Raw genomic sequence first — 18888 nt, 5'->3', positions numbered from 1 at the left:
CTCTTAGCTCATGGAAGGTAGGTAGACAGAAAGATATGTAAGGATAGAGGAATGAGTCCTTAATTTTGATCTAATGTTGAACTCTAAATCCTGAAAACAGACCATACACCTGCTTTCAAGTGCCTGTGTGACATTTATAGAAGTTAATCGTGTAATTGGCCACAAAGAAATCCTTGATAAAGTCCAGGAAGTTGAAATAGTACAGACCACATTCTCAGATCACAGTGAAAGAAAAACAGAAAATAATAACAAAAATAGAAACAAGTAAAACCGTAACATCTGGAAATGTTAACACTACTCTTAAACTGGAGCTGGGCCCAAGTGGAAACCAAGATTTCATTACAGCATATATTTTTTAAATTATTATGAAAACACTTACTATTAAACCTATAGTTTATGACTAATGCTGTATTCAGAAGGAAATTCATTACTTTAAATGTAAGTCAAGCATTCCGCTCAAAAAGTTAGGGAAGAAAAACACTGAAATAAAGCTGAGGTGAGCAGAAAGGAGCAATTAATAAAGGTAAAAATTAATGAAATAGAGAATAGAAAAGCAATGGATTGATAAATAAACCCAAGACTCTATGCTTAAAGACATTACAATAGATCCTCCATAAGACCAAAAAAAAAAAATCTCAAATACCCAAAATTAGAAATAAAATTGAAAACAAATATGAAAACTTGGTTAAATAAAGGAAAATAACTATGGAGGAAATAGAAGCTACATCCTGAAAAGAACCAGGACTATATACTTTTACTTTCAACCTAGACAGTAATGCCTTTAAATTTTTAAGAAACAGATTATTCTGATGTTGTTCAAACTATTTGAGGACATAAGAAGAAAGCTTTCGCCTTTTTTTTTTTTACGTAATCAGTATAAATACTGATCCCAAACACCACACATAAAGAATACCATGAACTAATTTCACTACTGAATATTACTGTAAAAGTCTCTAATAAAAAGAGATAGGTAGAATCCAGAAAAAAAAAAAATCATTCTTAATTTAAGACCAAGTGGTCTTAATGAAACTGGTTCTTTTTTCTTTGTAAGACTTATAATAATTTGTACTTGCATAGTTTATTCATATACTTATATTCTGGTATGAACTCATCTCCCCCACCCGATTAGTTCTATGAGGACGCAGTCATGTCTGTTTTAGTGACATGGTATATAATTACCTAGAACTGAGGACAGTGAGTGCAAAGTAAACATTTTGAATTAACTAAATTAATTATCGGAATGAAAGGATGGTTCTTTAAGAAATCCATTAACATAGTTCATCATGTTAATGACTCAGAAGGGAACTATCATGATGCTGAAAAGACATGTTAAAGTTTAATATCCATTCCTAATAAAGAATTTGAAATGCAATCGGAATAGAAATATCTGTGTGTTAACAACATATTTCTCTCTTTTTAATAATTTTCACTTTATTGGGAAATAATTAACACATATAGCATATATATCTAAAGTACACAACACGATAATTTGATATGCATATACATTGTAGAGTGATTACCGAGCTCAAGATATAATGAACATATTTATCACCTCGTATGGTTAATATAGTTCACTGTTTTGTGTGTGTGCAGTGAGAATGCTTAAGATCTCTCAGCAACCTTGGAGTACACAGTACCGCGTTATTAACTGTAGTCACCATGCTGTGTCTTAGATCCTCAGAACTTAACTCTTCTTAAACTAAACATTTGGACCCTTTGACCTACATCACCCCATCTGCCCCTATCCCCAGCCCCTGACAACCACCATTCTATTCTCTGTCTCTATGACATTGGAAGAACATATTTCTCTCTCTCTTTTTTTAAGATTTTATTTATTTGACAGAGAGACACAGTGAGAGAGGGAACACAAGCAGGGGGAGTGGGAGAGAGAGAAGCAGGCTTCGCGTGGAGCAGGGAGTCCGATGTGGGGCTCGATCCCAGGATCCTGAGATCATGACCTGAGCCAAAGGCAGATGCTTAACGACTGAGCCACCCAGGCGCCCCAAGAACATATTTCTCTTAACCCAAAAGCTGGAGCACACCCATTGGTGAAAACCAGAAGTGTTCTCACTATAGTAAAAAAATGGAAAAAGATACCCACTCTTCACTTTATACTTACCTGTGCTGGCTGGGCATTTTACAATGATCAGTAATGACTTTTACAAGAAAAAAGTGATTGTGAAAATCATGTAGCAGCTTTGAAAAATATGTATAGTGTCAGGTTAAATGAAAGAGTAGCACACAATATTATACCTACCTTCGCTGTGATTAAAAGCACGCATGGGTATTAAGGAGGGCACGTTCTGCATGGAGCACTGGGTGTTATACGAAAATAAGGAATCGTGGAACACTACATCAAAAACTAATGATGTATTGTATGGTGACTAACATAACATAATAAAATAAAGTAAAATTTAAAAAAAAAAAGCACACATGAGGCGTACACTGGAAATGAATGAGAGGCAGTAGGCAAGTGGATTTTTCTTTTACTTTATTGTTAACATAATATTGTTTGTGTGACAGATTAAAAAATGAACTAAAAAAGAAAACAAAGTGAGGGCAACTGGGAAGAAAGAGATCTGGCTTCTGGTGGGTGGTGCCCCATGCTTGTGCCTGCAATCTTCTTTCTTTTTCTTTTTCTTTTTTTTTTTTTAAGATTTTATTTATTTATTTGACAGAGATACACAGTGAAAGAGGGAACACAAGCAGGGGGAGTGGGAAAGGGAGAAGCAGGCCTCCTGCCAAGCAGGGAGCCCGACGCGGGGCTCGAGCCCAGGACCCTGGGATCATGACCTGAGCTGAAGGCAGACACTTAATGACTGAGCCACCCAGGCGCCCTTGCAATCTTCTTTCTTAAAGGAGTCTTAAGACTCCCAGCAGAATGCTCAGCTGATCAGGAAGCTGGAAAGCTAGGAGGTCCTTCTCTCTGCTCTGCATACTCAGATTAGAGAAGCCAAATTAATAAATGAAATATTGATGGCTCTAATAAGGAGACATTGATGGCAATTTGGGAAAGTCTCTGGAAGGAGCAATTGATGAAGTAGGAGGGAACTGAGAAGGCCAGATTTCAAACACAGGTCAGCTATGTCAGGTAAAAATGGTTTGCTCTAATGTCTACTGTTGAGAATTAAGAAAAGAGATTCACCAAGAAAAATATAAAAATCCATGTAACTGAGCACTGCTGTACAGTATTATGGGAGTGTGACTGGCACTCTATAGAAGGCGGCTTGCCAGGGTATTTCAGAAGAACAGCAGCTGTTAACAAAGTCCCCTTTAGGTGATTTTCCTAGGGCAATTGGCAGAGTGGCATGCAAAGATTTGTGTTCAGGAATATTCATCACAGCCTCATTTTTAATACCAAAAAAAAAAAAAAGATGCAACCTAAATATGCAAAAATAGGGAATTGCCAAGATAAAGTATACACTGATGCAAAGACATATTCCACAGCTGATGAAAATCATGCTTTAGAAGAATATTTAATGGCATAGAAAATGCTTAATGGCAATTGAAAATAGGTTCCTAAATAGTATATACTGTATGATTCATATGTTACAATATATTCATACTTAGAGACAGAAAAATAGCTACAAAGAAATATTCCCAAATGTTAAAAATGATTTGGGGATGAGTGTTGAGATTACAGGTGATTTTCATTTTTCTTTCCAGACTTTTCTGCATTTTTCCCAATTTTCTTAAAGGAACATGTAACCTTTTATAGCTTAAAAAAAATGAGTTTAAAGATTATTCATAATCCCAGTGCCTAGAGATAACCACTGATAGCATCTTGATGTAGTTTCTTCTAGCATTTTTCCTAGACTTTTTTTCTGGATATAAAAAGAGAAGATACATAAATACTTTATATTTATATATATATTAGAATGATACTGCATTAAATTTTGTATTTTCACCTGTCTTCATTAACCACACGCCCACCCAAAAATAAAACGGAAATACTTGTCACCAGCCTAGAAGTAACTTGCGGAGTTACAATAGAGTGATTAATCAGTTGATGATTGTACATGCTTTGAAAATACAGTGATTAACTACAGCAAGCCGATAGTTGGTTTAGCTGTTTAATAAAAAAGTCTCCTTTTGCTTTTGTTTTGCGTTTAAGTATAATTTAACATCAGATGGTAGTTGCATTAGATGACCTTGAAGGGCCTTTGCAATCCGAAGGTTGTGAGGCTAATGGAACAGTGTGTTCAACTCCTTCCCATTAATGATCCCTTTGGGAAACCTGGCTGTTCGGACCACAAGACCATAACCACATTGTGCTCTAATTGCAAGCAAAATTTTGAGGAGGAAACCAAGGTCCCTTAAGAGCTAACCTTACAAACTTAAACCATCAAGTGACACACATCACTGCAGATATTTAAAATTCCTAGGTTAGCTAAGGTATGACTATTGTCATAATCTGTAGAAAACATGTAAAATGATGAGGTCAAAAGACATTTTGAGATGAAGAGGAGCCTGGTTGTAAGGACCTCTTTGTTCAGATTTGGGGTTTGTTTTTAGAATTTATCACCTGTTCTCCTCCGTTAATTATGACTCTTAATGGAAAGAAAATGTCTAATTTGGAAGTGTGCCGTGGTACTCTTCAAATTAAAGTATATTTTCGGTTTTTGGAAAGGAGATTATGGGAGGCTTTCCCTGGTTAGCCATCAGCTGCTATTTTAAACTGATTTTATATATACATATAAAATATATGAAAACTAAAATATTCAAAAGCTAAAAGGGATAAAGCCCACATATATTATGACCAACAGCACCAAAGATAATGTTTCTCCTTCACATTGCCTTTGATTATAGTTATTTGATTTCATGTAAAAATTATTTTTTCACTTTCTGTAGGTTTCAGCCAAGTTATGGAATTATATGCAACATTAAATGAACAAAACCAGAAAGAAAACATGATTTTCTTCCTACAGAGACATGGTGCTTCTAGAAAATGCTTCATTGCTTTCATGTTATAACCTTATCAAGTCACTTCATTGCTATTTGGGACCTATGAAAAATTTGTTCTCCTATGGATATGTTCCTCTTTAGCATATAGAGAATAGACATTGCTTATGTAAACCTTATATTTATGGTTGACTCTGAGAAATGCATACTCAGCTGTGGTCCTGCTTCCTATTACTGTCTTTGTAAAAAAATATATATATATATATTTTTTTTTCATGAAACTTCTAGACATTTATGAACAAAAAAGCTCATACAGAGACTCAGTACAACTCTTAGTAAACTCACAGAGTGAGCTGCCTTCCACACTCCAGTTTGCTCATCTGTTTGGCTTTAAATTTTTTTCAGTATAGTTTAATAGTTATTTTCCCCTTCGTGTCACATGGACTGTCTGACTTTTCTTCTCTCCCCCCTACATTGTTTTCTGCTCTCCCATCTCCTAGTAATTATAGACTCTGCGGCATCCTTTCAACAGTTAGGGCTGGAAAATAAGCATCTTGCCGCAAAGATAAAAAGCACCCTGTTGCACAGCAGATCTTTAGCTGATTTAAGCAAATTCAGAGTCCAGCGCGGCTTCGGGCGAGAGAGCTACTGGTTGTCTGGCACCCCGTCCTACCGCCACCTCATGCGAGCCTGCATTCCGAAAGCATAACGGGGGTTATCGACGGCGCCACTGTGCAAACTGGAGATATTTGTTTGTGATTCTGTCTCAACAATGTATTTTATTTGTGTTTCTTGTTTTCTTTTTCAGCCTCGCTGACTGTTATCTCGGTAAAAGCAGTCTCAGGCATGATCACTTTTTCTGTGACAGATAAAATGCAACTAACTTATCCCATCTTCTATATCATGTTTATCATCATGATCGCATCTTGTGTTTTCCAAGTCAAGTAAGTTAGCTTCTGCATACTCACTCATCTTTCAACATTCCTGTGCTTCTCTGAGCATTAATCTTTATTGGCATCTGTTGATAATTAAAATGAGGTGCAACTGATTTCTAAGGGTGAAGGGTCTACAGCTTATCCTCAGCCAGCATGCCTCGCTTTATCCTTCGTGTCCAATAATAAGTTTGTTTTTTTTTTTTTTTTTTTTTACTGAGCATTGCCTTCATGTCTTGTGAGTTCTAAAGTATGGCCGTAATCTAGCTAAGTGCACTTTGATACTTTCCTGATGCTCTTCTGCTTGTAATTAATATCCATCGTACGCAGGTTGTCATTAGCAATAAATCAAAGGGGCAGGTCCACATCCAGGATTTCATTCTAAATATAGGAAATACATGAACCTTTCACCTTCATCCTTAGCTCATGCTCATTAATTGCCCAGGGATGGACAAAACCAGACGTTTGGCCGGGAGGGAAATCCTTTCCCCAGAACTTTGTGTCATTGGCCAGAATTTTCTTTGTACCCCTGGGATGGCGGAATGATTGTTTTATGTTTCTCTGGGGGCCTAATAGTGGTGACATGGAACATTTTAAATTTCTGTTCTTCTGTCCCCCCACCTCCATCTGCTCCAGTCACTTCCCCTCCATTTCACATCCTGATTATGCCTTTGCCTGCGAGGCTGTCTTTAGTCAGCCAGGAAGTTTTCTGTTTATCCCAAAATGCTGTGCAAAAGCACCATCCCAGTGTCAGCTGGGAAATCAGAGCCTACACTCAGGAAGCGAGCGCTCCCCTCCGCAGGCGCTGGCAGTCAAGTCTAATAGCCGCGGGTCGGACATGGGCCCTGTTGCAAATGGAATGTGGACAATGACTGGAGAACCCCAATGCTTGGTCACTGTTTCACTTGTCATTTCCTTATGAGAATGAGTGTGTTTCTCAGGCTTGGCTCTCGCTACTTTGTTTCATCTCCCTTTCTTCTTCTGAGTTCATCAGCACTGCTAGAATATCTTTTGGAGTTTCAAGGCGAGCATTGTTATCTTTCAACTCCGCTTTGTGGATTTCAGTGGCAGGTAGAACTGAAGGTACCCTGCATTTTCCCACCCCCCTCATTCTAGTCCCTGCCTCTGCCACACTGGAGCTACGGTGAACGCACTAGAACCGTAGGACTGGCCACCCAGCGAAACCGCCCGAGGATATGTGTTTGTTCATAGATACGTACATATATGTACACACACGCACATGTATACGTACGTAAGTGTGTGCACATGGGCACATGTGTACACACACACGCTCAGGCACACCTGGGCTCTACCCACAGAACATTTTTTTTCAGTTGTGCTAGAATAGGACCTAAGCATTTTTTTTTAAATTGTCCAGCTGGTGTCAGTGACAGGGCAGTGCATCTTCTTTGGGGGAGCTGGAACCACGCTGGTGGCCAGAGTGAGACGCTGAGCTCCCACATGTGCTCTGCAGCTGGCGTCCTGAGCATTGTTTTCCAAACGCTAAACATTCCTTCACTTCTCCATCTTCTTTCTTGGCACGTGGCATGTCAATGGATAGCTATACTATTCCCCAGATATGCTATTTAACAGATTCTAGGGTCTATCCTAATGAATCAGCTCCAGTGTGATACTGGTCCAGCAGCTTGAATCGCTTCCAACTCAAACTTCTGTGGCCTCAGAATATGATTAATTGCTTTTCATTGTTACTGTTGTTGGTTTAAACAGACCATAAAACCTGACATCTGATCTCATACATCAGATGCATATAAGCAATGACTGCTGATTGGAAATGCCCTTTTACTGCACTTCCTCTCCCTTTGTAGTTGTAGCTTAAGGACATGCGTTTCTTGATGTTATTGTTAACTTATTGCTGAGCGTCTCTTAAAGCCAGGGCTTCAGTAAGTGCCTCCTGCTCTAGGTTCCTGAATCAAGCCACGAAACTCTACGCTACGACGATGGTGGTGCCGGTCAACCATATTTTCTTTACGACCAGTGCCATTATTGCAGGTGAGCTTTGGCTTTCTAGCCTCAGGTGATTCTACCCCCACACCAGGCATAAATCAAGTTTCTGTCAGAGTAAATGAGACAACCAAGGAATCTTTAGTTTATAAGGAACTGTGTAGCCCACGTCATATTGTCCTCACCTCTGCCCAGGACTGAATTTCCTCCATAACGTCCCCTAGGATGGGTTATTCTGCTTTGTGTGAAGGCTCCCCAGGGCTCTCTGTCTCCAGAGATAGCGCAGTCCTGTTTTGGATCACTCTAATTATTTGGAGAGCTCAAATTATTAGAAAGTGTTTCCTTATACTGGCCTTGAAACTAGCCTCCCTGTGAATTCAAGACTCTCATCTTAGTTCTGCTTTCTGGAGTCTTCTCCTTGCCAGCCCTTCTGATAATCAAAGCAGCTGAAGGGTCCTCTTGTATCTTCTCTCTGGACCAAACATCCCTATTTCCATGAACTCTTCCCTCCCTGTCCCTCACTGCCTTGATCAGGGAGAGGGGTCCAAAATTGAATCCGAAACTGAACCCAGTGTTCCAGGGAAGGCCAAGCAGACGAGAATAGAAACAACTATCCTTGCTGCTCTGACCTCTATTTTTCTGCTATTATAGTTCTTTGGTATTTACTGACAATTATATATATATATATATGAGACACAAAAGTGTTCTTAAAAAAGCACAAATTTGAAACTTGACCCAAATCAAAATACAGTAGATTCCAGTCTCTCACTCCTAAGTTTAGTACTGGTGTGGTCTAGTTTCCTGGCTTATTGTATATATTTACTACCTTCTCATATTGGAAGTTCATTTCCCAAAGCAAAAGTTATGCATTTTGGAAGCAATTAAGGATTATGTTTCCTAATTGGCACATCTTTCTTATTTCATGGCAAACAATGTGACTGCTAGTGGGCAGTTTTTAAGAGTAATTGATGCATTTTTTTTATTTCCCAAAATTGAACCTTACTTTTAAAGAGAAAGATCATATACCGAGACATCTGATTTTTTTTAGCATTTTATGCTTGTTGACAAAAGAAAGTAAGAAAAGACTGCACATTTGTGTGCCCTAGAATTACTAGAAAAAAAAAATTAATAGGGCCAAAAAGAGTTGCAGGCATGACATACGTCCTAACAGTTAATATTAATGTTGTAAAGATGTATAAAAAAAAAGGTAATTCCCTTGAAAAGAACATTTTGTAGGAGGACCAACAGGGCTGGAATCTCAATACTCAACACACCAAGTAATTGATGAGTCAGGGAGGCTGGAGCTTTCTGGGAGCGATCATTCATTTGCTGTTGCTGAAGTGTGGAATGGAGGTGAAGCTTCTTGACTAACTTTCCCTTTTTGCCCCCATCAAAAAGTCTAGCTTAAGATTAAAACGCAATACCATATTTTGCCTAGAAACTAGTAAGGTTTCTGTTTAGTTCTTTTTGTTGCAATAACTGATGCCGGAGGAGCTCTCATGGAGTTGGGTGGCATGGACCGCCCTCCTAGAGCTCAGTTTCATAATCTTTATCGAGAGCCTGAAAAATGTTTCTAGTCTCTGATCCTACAGCTCAACAACAACAACAACAAAAATAACCCAGTCTAAAGCTGGGCAAAGGCCTTGAATAGGCACTTCTCCAGAGAAGGTGTACAAATGACCAATAAGCACATGAGAAGATGCTCAACATCACTAATCCTTAGGGAAATTTAAGTCAAAACCATGAGGAGATACCACCTTATACCCATTAGGATGGCTACTAGCAAAAACAAAACAAAACAACAACAACAACAAAATTAACAAGTATTGCTGAGGATGTGGAAAAATTTGAATTCTACACACTGTTGGCGGGCGTGTAAAATGGAGTAGCCACTATGGAAAACACTACGGCAGTTCCTCCAAACATTAAACATAGAATTACCATATAGTCCAGCAATTCCACTTCTGGGCACACATCTGAAAGAATCAAAAGCAAGGACACGAAGAGATACCTGTATGCCTGGGTGATAACAGCATTATTCACAATAGCCAAAAGGTGGAAGCGATTCAGATGTCCATCGATAGATGAGTAGAAAGTGAAAATGTGGTATGTCATACAATGTAATATTATTCAGCCTTAAAAAGGAAGGAAATTCTAACCCATGCAACAACATGGATGAACCTTGAGGACATTATGCTGAGTGACATAAGCCAGTCATAAAAAGACCAATGCTGTATGATTGCACCTATATGAGGTATCCGGCATAGTCAGACTTACAGCAATGGGCAGCAGAGTGGTGATTGCCAGAGGCTGGAGGAGGGGCAAATGGGGAGTTGTCCTTTAATGGCTATGGACTTCCAGTGTGGCCACGTGAGAAAGGTCTGGAGATTAGTTGCTCAACAGTGTGAATATACTTCGCACAACAACTGCAAACTCAAACATGGTTATGATGGTAAACTTTAGGTTATTTGTATTTTACTACAAATTTTTTTAAAGATTTTATTTATTTATTTATTTATTTATTTATTTATTTATTTGTCAGAGAGAGCACAAGCAGGGAGGAGGATCAGAGGGAGAGGGAGAAGCAGGCTCCCCGCTGAGTAGGGAGCCCGATGCGGGGCTCGATCCCAGGACCCTGAGATCATGACCTGAGCTGAAGGCAGATGCTTAACGACTGAGCCACCCAGGCGTCCCTTTACTACAAATTTTTAAAAAGATGTTTCTACTCTTTACAAAAGAAATTCTGCTTTAAGGAGCAATAATAAGAAAAATCCTAAAATACTGAGAAAAAAAAGAAATATGTACAAAGAAGTTTATTGCTACTTGACTAAAGCAAAAAAATTTCAAAACTGCTTAAAATGCCCTTAGAGAAATGAATATTATGGTACATCTGCTTAGAATAACATGGGAACATTAAAATGATTACAAGGAAGTATGCAATAACATGGAAGAATGCTCTCAAAATATTTATCCACTCGACAGATATTTATTAGAACTGGACGTGGCTTCTGCCTGAACGAGATTTATTCTCTAGGTGAGGAGAAGGGCTTCTGAGAGTGCTCCTTGGGTACAGGACTCTGGCTTGTCCATCATGGTAGCCACGGCACCTCGCATCATGGCAGGCACGTGGGACTCCATAAATATTTGTCAGCTGACTAGCCAGGCTAACACCACACACACACACACACACACACACACACACACACACAAACACAAATTCAGTTCCACATAATACATAATTTAAAGATACCTTTAAAAAAAAATAACTCTCTGAAGGCTTTGGAACCTTAGACCAAGAAGAAGCCATCAAGACCAACAAGGAGAGAAGACAAGTTTATCAGAATAAATAACACATCCAAGTTTTCCTTTCCCCAAAAGGGAAGAGCAGAAGGAAGAGAAGGGAGAGGGGCTTGGCAGTGAGAAACGGAGCTGGGGAGAATGGTTCCACGTCCTCCAGTGCGTGAGCACGCACGAGACATTGCCAAGAGCATCGGCCTGGGCGGCCAGGCGCCGTGCTGAAGGGGATGCCGTGTCCCGGGCCCCAGAGTCCACCCAGACCCTCAGGTCGGGCTTGCTGACCCCTGGCCTAAAAGTGTAGGTGGGAAATGTCACTAGAGTTTTTTTCCTTGCCTCTTCCAGTGGGACAAATCCTAGGCTGGATAAGAAATTTCTATTTCCAAAAGCTATGTCAATTGTGTTGATTTTATAATAATAATACATTATATAAATTCTATAAATCTATGTTCTTTTTGAAATTACTGAAAATGTAAGTGTGGCATGCAAATATTTTTAAACTTAAGCTACTGAATGTGCATTTTAAGGGTAATCATCCTTAGAAAAAAATAATACATGAACATAATTTGAAAGCTAGTATATATATTCTTACCGTGAAATTAAGTTTGTCTTTTATTCCTGTTATAGGTATCATATTTTATCAGGAGTTCCTTGGCGCAGCTTTTCTAACTGTATTTATATATATTTTTGGGTGAGTAGATGTCTCATAAGTAAGGAATGTGAAATCCTATTACTTTTATGTGGGATTTTTGGCATTATATCTGAGGTACAGAAAATTGGAAGACAATATAAGAAACATTAGTTTCCTGAGCTCTTAAAAGAAACCTGGTTTTCAATATAACACCCTCCACAGGACTCTGTGTCTTTGACTTGGTAATTTGGGTCTCTCTCTGAGGGTTCTGAACCTGGGGATTTTCAGTTCCAGCCAAGGTCTAGATAAATCTACCATCAGCTGTTGGAGCTACTCCATGACCTTTCTGTGCTAAATCAGACCTATCTCGCTCTTGGAAATTTCTAGGTTAGAACTCACTCAGGAACCACAGATGCCTCTAGGATTCTCTAGAATAAAAGGTTAAGTCTGGGGCAGATTATTAGCTTTGGACCTACTAACATCAGATTGGTAGTATCCCTTTCCTGTGTCTGGGTGCCCATCTTTAACCTGCCTGGAAATTCAGTTGGCATCATTGCTGACATTCTTGCAAGCAGAGAGCAGAACTTTGACAGAACATCACCAATGTCTAAGATCTTCTGTTGATTCCAGCTGGTCCTCCATTAATGCTTAGCTGTTTCTTGCTCTGGTGTTCTGCATGACCATTATTATGCAGACTTGAGCCCAGCTTATTTTCAGCGTAGAAAACCATCTAGCTTGAAAATTCAATTTCATAAGATACTTGGGCAAGCCTAAACTTCTAGGATCTGGAAACTATGACTATTCTTATGGCCAAGGACAATTAGATTTCTTAGAAAATTAAAGAAATATATATATATACACACACACACACATATACTTGCTCGTGTTGCATGCCAGTAATGGGTCTGGGCATGCATGGGTAGAAAACGAGACCTAGTGTCTACCCAAAGGGTTTAGAGCCGGAATTAGCCTCCAGATGGTAAAAACCTGGGGCAGAGATTTATTGGAAGCTGCCCAAGTCTTGGTTCTGGGGAAAAATATAATTGGCTGCAGCAATTAAGACAAGTTCTAGGAGGCTTACCATGAGAAACAGGAAAAACAAAACCAGTGGAATTTATGTCATCATGTAGACTTATGGAGCTGTTATTTAACACCATGGGTTGTTTCAGTGTTCTTGTGTTCCTTATTAATATTGTTCTTACAGGTGTTTTCTGTCATTCCTTGGTGTGCTTTTGATCACAAGAAATCGAGAAAAGGAACATCTGCCACAATCTTACATTGATTTTGGAAATATTCCTGGTAAAACAGTATATTCTTTAATTTATGATGGAAAACTTTATAAATTAGTAGTTGCCGGTATTATTTGGGGTGTTAAGATTAATATAAAACATAATTCTTATAACCCAAGAAGATGTCTATTTAACCATGAAACCAGAGGTGATGTTTTAACTGTCAGTGTTACTAATCATTTATTTGAATGTCGGTTTTGCACAGAACACTGGGGATATAAGAGAACTGGCCCCATTTTCTTGATTTGGGGGATGTTGCCAATTTCTTTTTTTGGGTTCCCTTAAACTGAAAAAGGGTGGGGATAGAAGTAGGGAATGGCTATAGCAGGGGTCCCCTGCTGCTCGGAGAGCCTTTGAAGGAACTTCTAAGGACGGGAGCTTAGGCTGCCAAGGACCATCATTCCTGGTGAAGACTGCAGTGGCCTGTGCACGGTGGGGCCAAAAGGGACGTTCTTTACCATCGCCTGAACAGGGAGAGCTTCTCCCCCTCCCCCTTGCGTTCTTCATCCCGATCCACTTCACATGCACCATCTTTGCAGTCCTCCGCTCTCACTGGGAAATAACTCACTGTCGTCATGTAGACAGCAGAAGCGATGTTCAGAACAAAGCAAATGGTGGGCTGTGTCCTCACCTCCTCCCCTGCCCACCCAATATGTCCAGCTTTGCTAGGGATTTGGGGCAACCTACAGGTTTCTAGACCAAAGTAATGATGTTCTGACAGCTTCCTCTACCATTCTGTTAGGTCCCAGACTTTGAAGCAAAAGCCGTTAAAGCCTTGTCCCTACAACTGAGAAAATATGACCCAAGGAATTCCATGTTCTCTCTCCCTCTTGGGCCCTCTTACCAGCTAAGAGTGTTCAAGGCAAAGATTGGCATTTGTGGCAAAGTTGTGCATTATGAATGACTTGTGTGGTTAGGGGCACTTGGGTAGAAAATACCATTTGACTCGATTTTTCAGTTCACAAAGCCCCATACATAGGATCAGCAACAGCTTTTAGAAGCTGCTATGGAATCTGCTTTTCTTTGTTGTTACATGCATTAGAGCAAACACGGAAAAGGAGAAAGGACACTGGGATGGAAGGTGTGGAGATGAGTGGATGCTTCATGTTCATCTCTTGACCGATCCTACCCGGTTTCCATGCCCAGCCCAGGAGGCCCTGTGTGGTGGGGAGACCATTGTCTCCTGTGGAGAGTGTGTGGTCACCACAAGGGACACGGAGTTCTAGGGCCTTTTCTTCCTGACGTTGATCTCTTCTGTGCAGAGGGTGACCACAGAGCACTAAAAAAAAAAAAAAAAAAAAAAAAGGGAATAAAATGTGGCCTAAAGAGAGGGGAAATTATTATTAAGACGTATTCTTTTCTAAGAGCGCAAAAGATTTTTTGTGATCGTTATCTCCACAGGGAAACAAATGTTGGACAAAATACAACCAGATCCAAATGGCTTATCCTATGGAACTTTGCCTGATGGAAGTGACTCAACAAAGAGCCAAAGTGGAGAGAAGAAAGAGGTCTAAGCCACCGAGAGGGAACGGCTGCTGGCCTGTTATTCGATACCACCTTTAAAAAACCTCCCTTTGTGTCCACAGCTAGTTTGTGCTGACGCGCGCGAGCATTCCACGGCCCTTTAACAGCAGGGCCTTCCTAAGCTTTGACAGTCTTGTGTCCTCACGAAATGTAATTTGAAGTGTTCCCCACACCCTGGACGTCCCCCTCGTGAACATCGAACTGGCTAGAACTTAATGAGAGCCTGGCTCCCCAAGCAGGACTGTCACACAAAAATGTGCATTCACGATTTGGCCACAGAACACACAGGCCGCCCTTCCCACACAACTTCGAGCGTCAGCTGCTTTGTTTCAGAGAGACGTGTTCACCCCCCAACCTCACTCCTGGACCAAAAGTTTGAGAGCAGTCATTTCTCCTACGACGTCTTTTATGAGCCTCCCCCGTAAGGATATCACCTTTCCAGTCCTGAGTTAGAACAGTGAATCATCTTTTTTTTTCTGAAAATGAGCCCTATTCTAACTGTCCTTTGGAAAATTAAGGGTATCTTTAAAATGAGAGTCTGTAAGTGGCATTCTGTGATGGTGTATACCTTGGCTGGTGAACTTTTTCAGATAAAGAAAGCAATTTAAGAATTAAGACCAATTTTTCAGAAAATATAGAATGATGGACATTTTCTTCAGCTATGTGATCCGATTATACTTGAGCTGAAACTGAAAACTTCATACCCTATGCTGGTATTCGTATCGTTCTCATGACTTACCTAGTGGATTTGTTACACGTTTTAACTGTAGACGCAAGTCTCAAAAATTGTATTTAAATTCTTAGTGTTATTTTCACTAGCACACCATTTCCTCCCCCAAGTTATTATCTCAAGCTTTATAAATTCTTCTAGGCAAGAGTAGAGCTATGAGTAGAGAATTGGATTTTAGCCATTTAAATCTGTAGACATAGCCAGGTGACCCAACCTGAGTCTAGAGAGGAAGGTTATGTGCTCCCGGACCTGAATGGCTTTTCTGCTGCGACTAGTCACATATCTACTAAGATTCATTTGCAGATAGAGTCCATAATCACATGTGTTATTAATGATCTACTAATATATTTAAATGACAAGAAGAGAGCTAGCCTTCATTGTAAGCAACATCAGGTAAGAAGCCCTATCCTGAATGATATTCCATAAGCTTCCGGTCACCTCTGACATGCCATTCCAAGGTTGTTCCAGCCAGTTGTCTTGCATTTGTAAAGGTGGTATAACTCAGAGCTATTGAGACTGCAATCTTAACTGCTTTGGGTCTTTTAGCTTTGTTCTTTGTCGTAACCTATACTCCTGGCCAAACCTGGCCACAAAGGCAAGATTTGAATCCATCACCAGTGTATGAATAATAACCTAGAGCCTGTGTCTGGCTTTTGAACTCCCAGTAAGAATTCCTGCTATTGTGGAAAGTATCCCCTAATTCAAATAAAACAGTCATATAATTTATGGCATGTTTTACTGAATTGGTCCAACATGTTGGCACTGGAAGGCTCAGCTAAGAAATGCGTCTGGTGTCTTAAACTACAGATTTCTGATGACTCTTAAAAACTGGTTTCAAAGACTGAAAATATTTAGACTAAAGAGTTTCACTTGAAGTAGGACTACATTTATAGCTACAGCACGTGGTTTTGAGCATTGTCGAATTTTGCACAGACACAAGCATGATGCCAATACTTTAGAAGTTGCCAACATTTGCCTCTTTTAAAAGTTTTGAGAAATGACATTGACTTATGCACATTTCAGCAATCCAGCAATGCTTTAGAAGTCCAGGCAACATGTAAAATATACTGAGACCTAATTTTACTCTCCATACTCTTTCTTCAAAGCAAGGTGAATAGGAGTTTTAGTTGTACTGGCCCATAAGATTTTTTAAATTACAAAGTGCATGACAACAACCAAAGCCAACCCAGTCCTTCTCTTGGATTGTGGACTGGGGACCTGGAGCCAACAACTTGACTCATTTGACTATTTGTCTAGACGAGGGGTCTGCAAAATTTTCCTGTAAAGACGCAGAGAGTAAACATTTTTGGGTTTGTGGGCCAACGTTGCCTGTCGCAGCTACTCAACTCTGTCACTCTAGCATGAAAGCAAACATAGCTAATGTGTAAATGAATGAGCATGGCTGTATGCCAGTAAAATTTTATTTACAAAAACAGGTGGTCAGCCCTAGGACTGTAGTTTGCCAGTCCCTGATCTAGATTCCTTTACCCTTGCTGTGTAGTTTCTTTCCTGCTCCTTGGGCGTTCAGGAGTTGAAAAGGTGACACTTCATGATTCATGGCGAACTAGAATACTATGGGATTGTGGAGCCATGTCTTGATATTTACATTAGGATCTTGTTGTTTATATAAGATACAGATGGAAGTGATGAGTTTGTTATTGGCGCCCAGGTTTCTCTTGAAAGCAGTGGTTCAGGGGTGCCTGGGGTGCCTGGGTTGCCCAGTTGGTTAAGCATCTACCTTCGGCTCAGGTCATGATCCCAGGGTCCTGGGATCGAGCCCCATGTCGGGCTCTCCTCCCCGCTCGTGCTCTCTCTCGCTATCTCTCTCTCTCTCAAATAAATAAATAAAATCTTAAAAAAAAAAAAAAAAAAAAAGCAGTGATTCTTTTGTGTCACTACCTGTATTGGAAGAGCCCCTCCAATCCCACAGTCCAAGTTGATAATAGCTTCATAAATAAGTACTAGTGACCTCTCATTAAAGCAGAGGACTTTCCCATCTGATTGTTTTCAGTTTAAGTGTTTGCTCATTCTATACCCATAATACTTTCACTATGAGCATCGCTTGGGGAAAATATACAATAAAAACTTCTCAAGCGGTGACTCAGAATGTATTTTTCAACACCCCCATCCCACCCCCACAAGCTCCTGGAAATTCTGTTTTGTGGCAGAGAAAGAACAGGAAAGGACAGATTTCATAGATTATTGCAATTTCAGTGTTATTGAAGAGTAATGGTGATAATGTGCAGGTTTGGCTCCAAAAGGAGCAGGTGTAATGGTGGACATGATTCAAATGGATTGAAACCCTGAGTCAAATTCCTGGAAGCCAAGAACCCTCTTTACGCTCCTGTTTCCAAGCACACAGCTCATCCAGGAATGGTGACTGTATACGCTCGGCCACACTCAACGCTGCTTCATACTTGCCAATTTAATAGCGATATTGTGGACATAAATAGAGCAGTTACTGAAATGAACCTTCCCGACACCCCTCCAGACTGCTTTACTTAAATTCCATGGCTGGTTATAAGGACAATCCTTGCACTGGGCAACCGCAAACGTAACGCATGTGTCTGGCACTAGTGGATCTGAGTGCTTTAGTGAGGTCGCTAGATAAAAACACCACGCATTTTGAACTTTTCAAATAAGATCTCAGAATTGAACCTACCATGATTGTGTGGGAAATTTAGGAGCTGCTTCTAATCGTTAGACTCATCAACAGTCTGGCTCTTATTATGGCCATCTTGAAATTAAAAAAAAAAAAAAAAATTCCACACAAACACGGTTTCCATGCAAATATAGACCAGTCTTGGGCTATTAAACTTAGTGTTTTAGCAATTGTGGTAAGCGCAGGGAAAAAGCCTTCCCACCCAGGAATTCTTGAGTCTGTCCCCTTTCTTACCAGCCCCGGGGCACCCCACCACATGCTGCCGGGTGCCAGGAGAGCAAATCAGTTACAGGAGCTATGTCCTGTCCAAGGAAACATTTCTTTTTTCGCAAGAAAGGGAGGAAACTCCTCCTTCAACGTCGGTCCTTATTGAGAGTTAATGAGTCCCAACCACAATGTAAAAGAGGAATATCAATTCCGATATCAAATAAATGTGGTGTTTCGGGATGCACCCAGCTGAGCCAGATGCTGCCAACAGTTTCATGGAGTTCCAGGCAAGATGCAAGATAGTCTCCGTGTTCCAGGAAAGAATCTCCTTCCCACGGAACTGGCAAGGGCCTAACGGAGAGGGAGCCCGTCCGTTCCCGATGTGACCAGCTCGCATGAACCTAAGCCACTTTGCACATTTGAGCTGCTGCTACCCAGACGCGAGCTAATCCTTCCAGTGTGCACGCATCCCACTTTTGGAGCCTTTTCCTTCATGGTTCTAATTTGAAAACCAACCTCAGCAATTTTGTGAAGTTTGGGCTCTACTCCTTCTGTCCAAAACTCCTCACCTGAACCTTCTCAGCGCTCAACGTGAACCAGGAAATGAACCAGCTCAGGAACTCTTGATCCAGGGACTCGAAGTTGGAGCTGTTTTCCTGATTACAGACTCATCACCACACGCCTCAAACTTAGCAGCTATTAATTCACTTAAACATAATTGATTACATACTATTTTCGATGTAATGTGTTTAAAG

General features: G+C 40.2%; 1 protein-coding gene across 3 annotated transcripts in view; it reads left to right on the top strand.

Annotated features, from left to right (window-relative positions):
* Nucleotides 1–17021, top strand: part of NIPAL2 (NIPA like domain containing 2) — a 75305-nt gene extending 58284 nt beyond the window's left edge. For all 3 annotated transcript variants that reach the window (XM_032421660.1, XM_032421659.1, XM_032421661.1), the window contains exons 7-11: nt 5711–5846; nt 7756–7844; nt 11718–11781; nt 12926–13020; nt 14412–17021. In XM_032421660.1, coding sequence (XP_032277551.1) covers nt 5711–5846; nt 7756–7844; nt 11718–11781; nt 12926–13020; nt 14412–14524 — 497 coding nt within the window. In that variant the 3' untranslated portion in view covers nt 14525–17021. The remainder of the gene's footprint in view (nt 1–5710; nt 5847–7755; nt 7845–11717; nt 11782–12925; nt 13021–14411) is intronic.
* The last annotated feature ends 1867 nt before the right edge of the window (nt 17022–18888 follow it).

Source organism: Phoca vitulina, unplaced genomic scaffold, assembly GCF_004348235.1.
Source record: "Phoca vitulina isolate PV1807 unplaced genomic scaffold, GSC_HSeal_1.0 scaffold25, whole genome shotgun sequence".
NCBI classification, from domain to species: Eukaryota; Metazoa; Chordata; class Mammalia; order Carnivora; family Phocidae; genus Phoca; species Phoca vitulina.
Note: the sequence above shows the minus strand (reverse complement) of the source record. Positions and strands in the feature narration are given on the sequence as shown.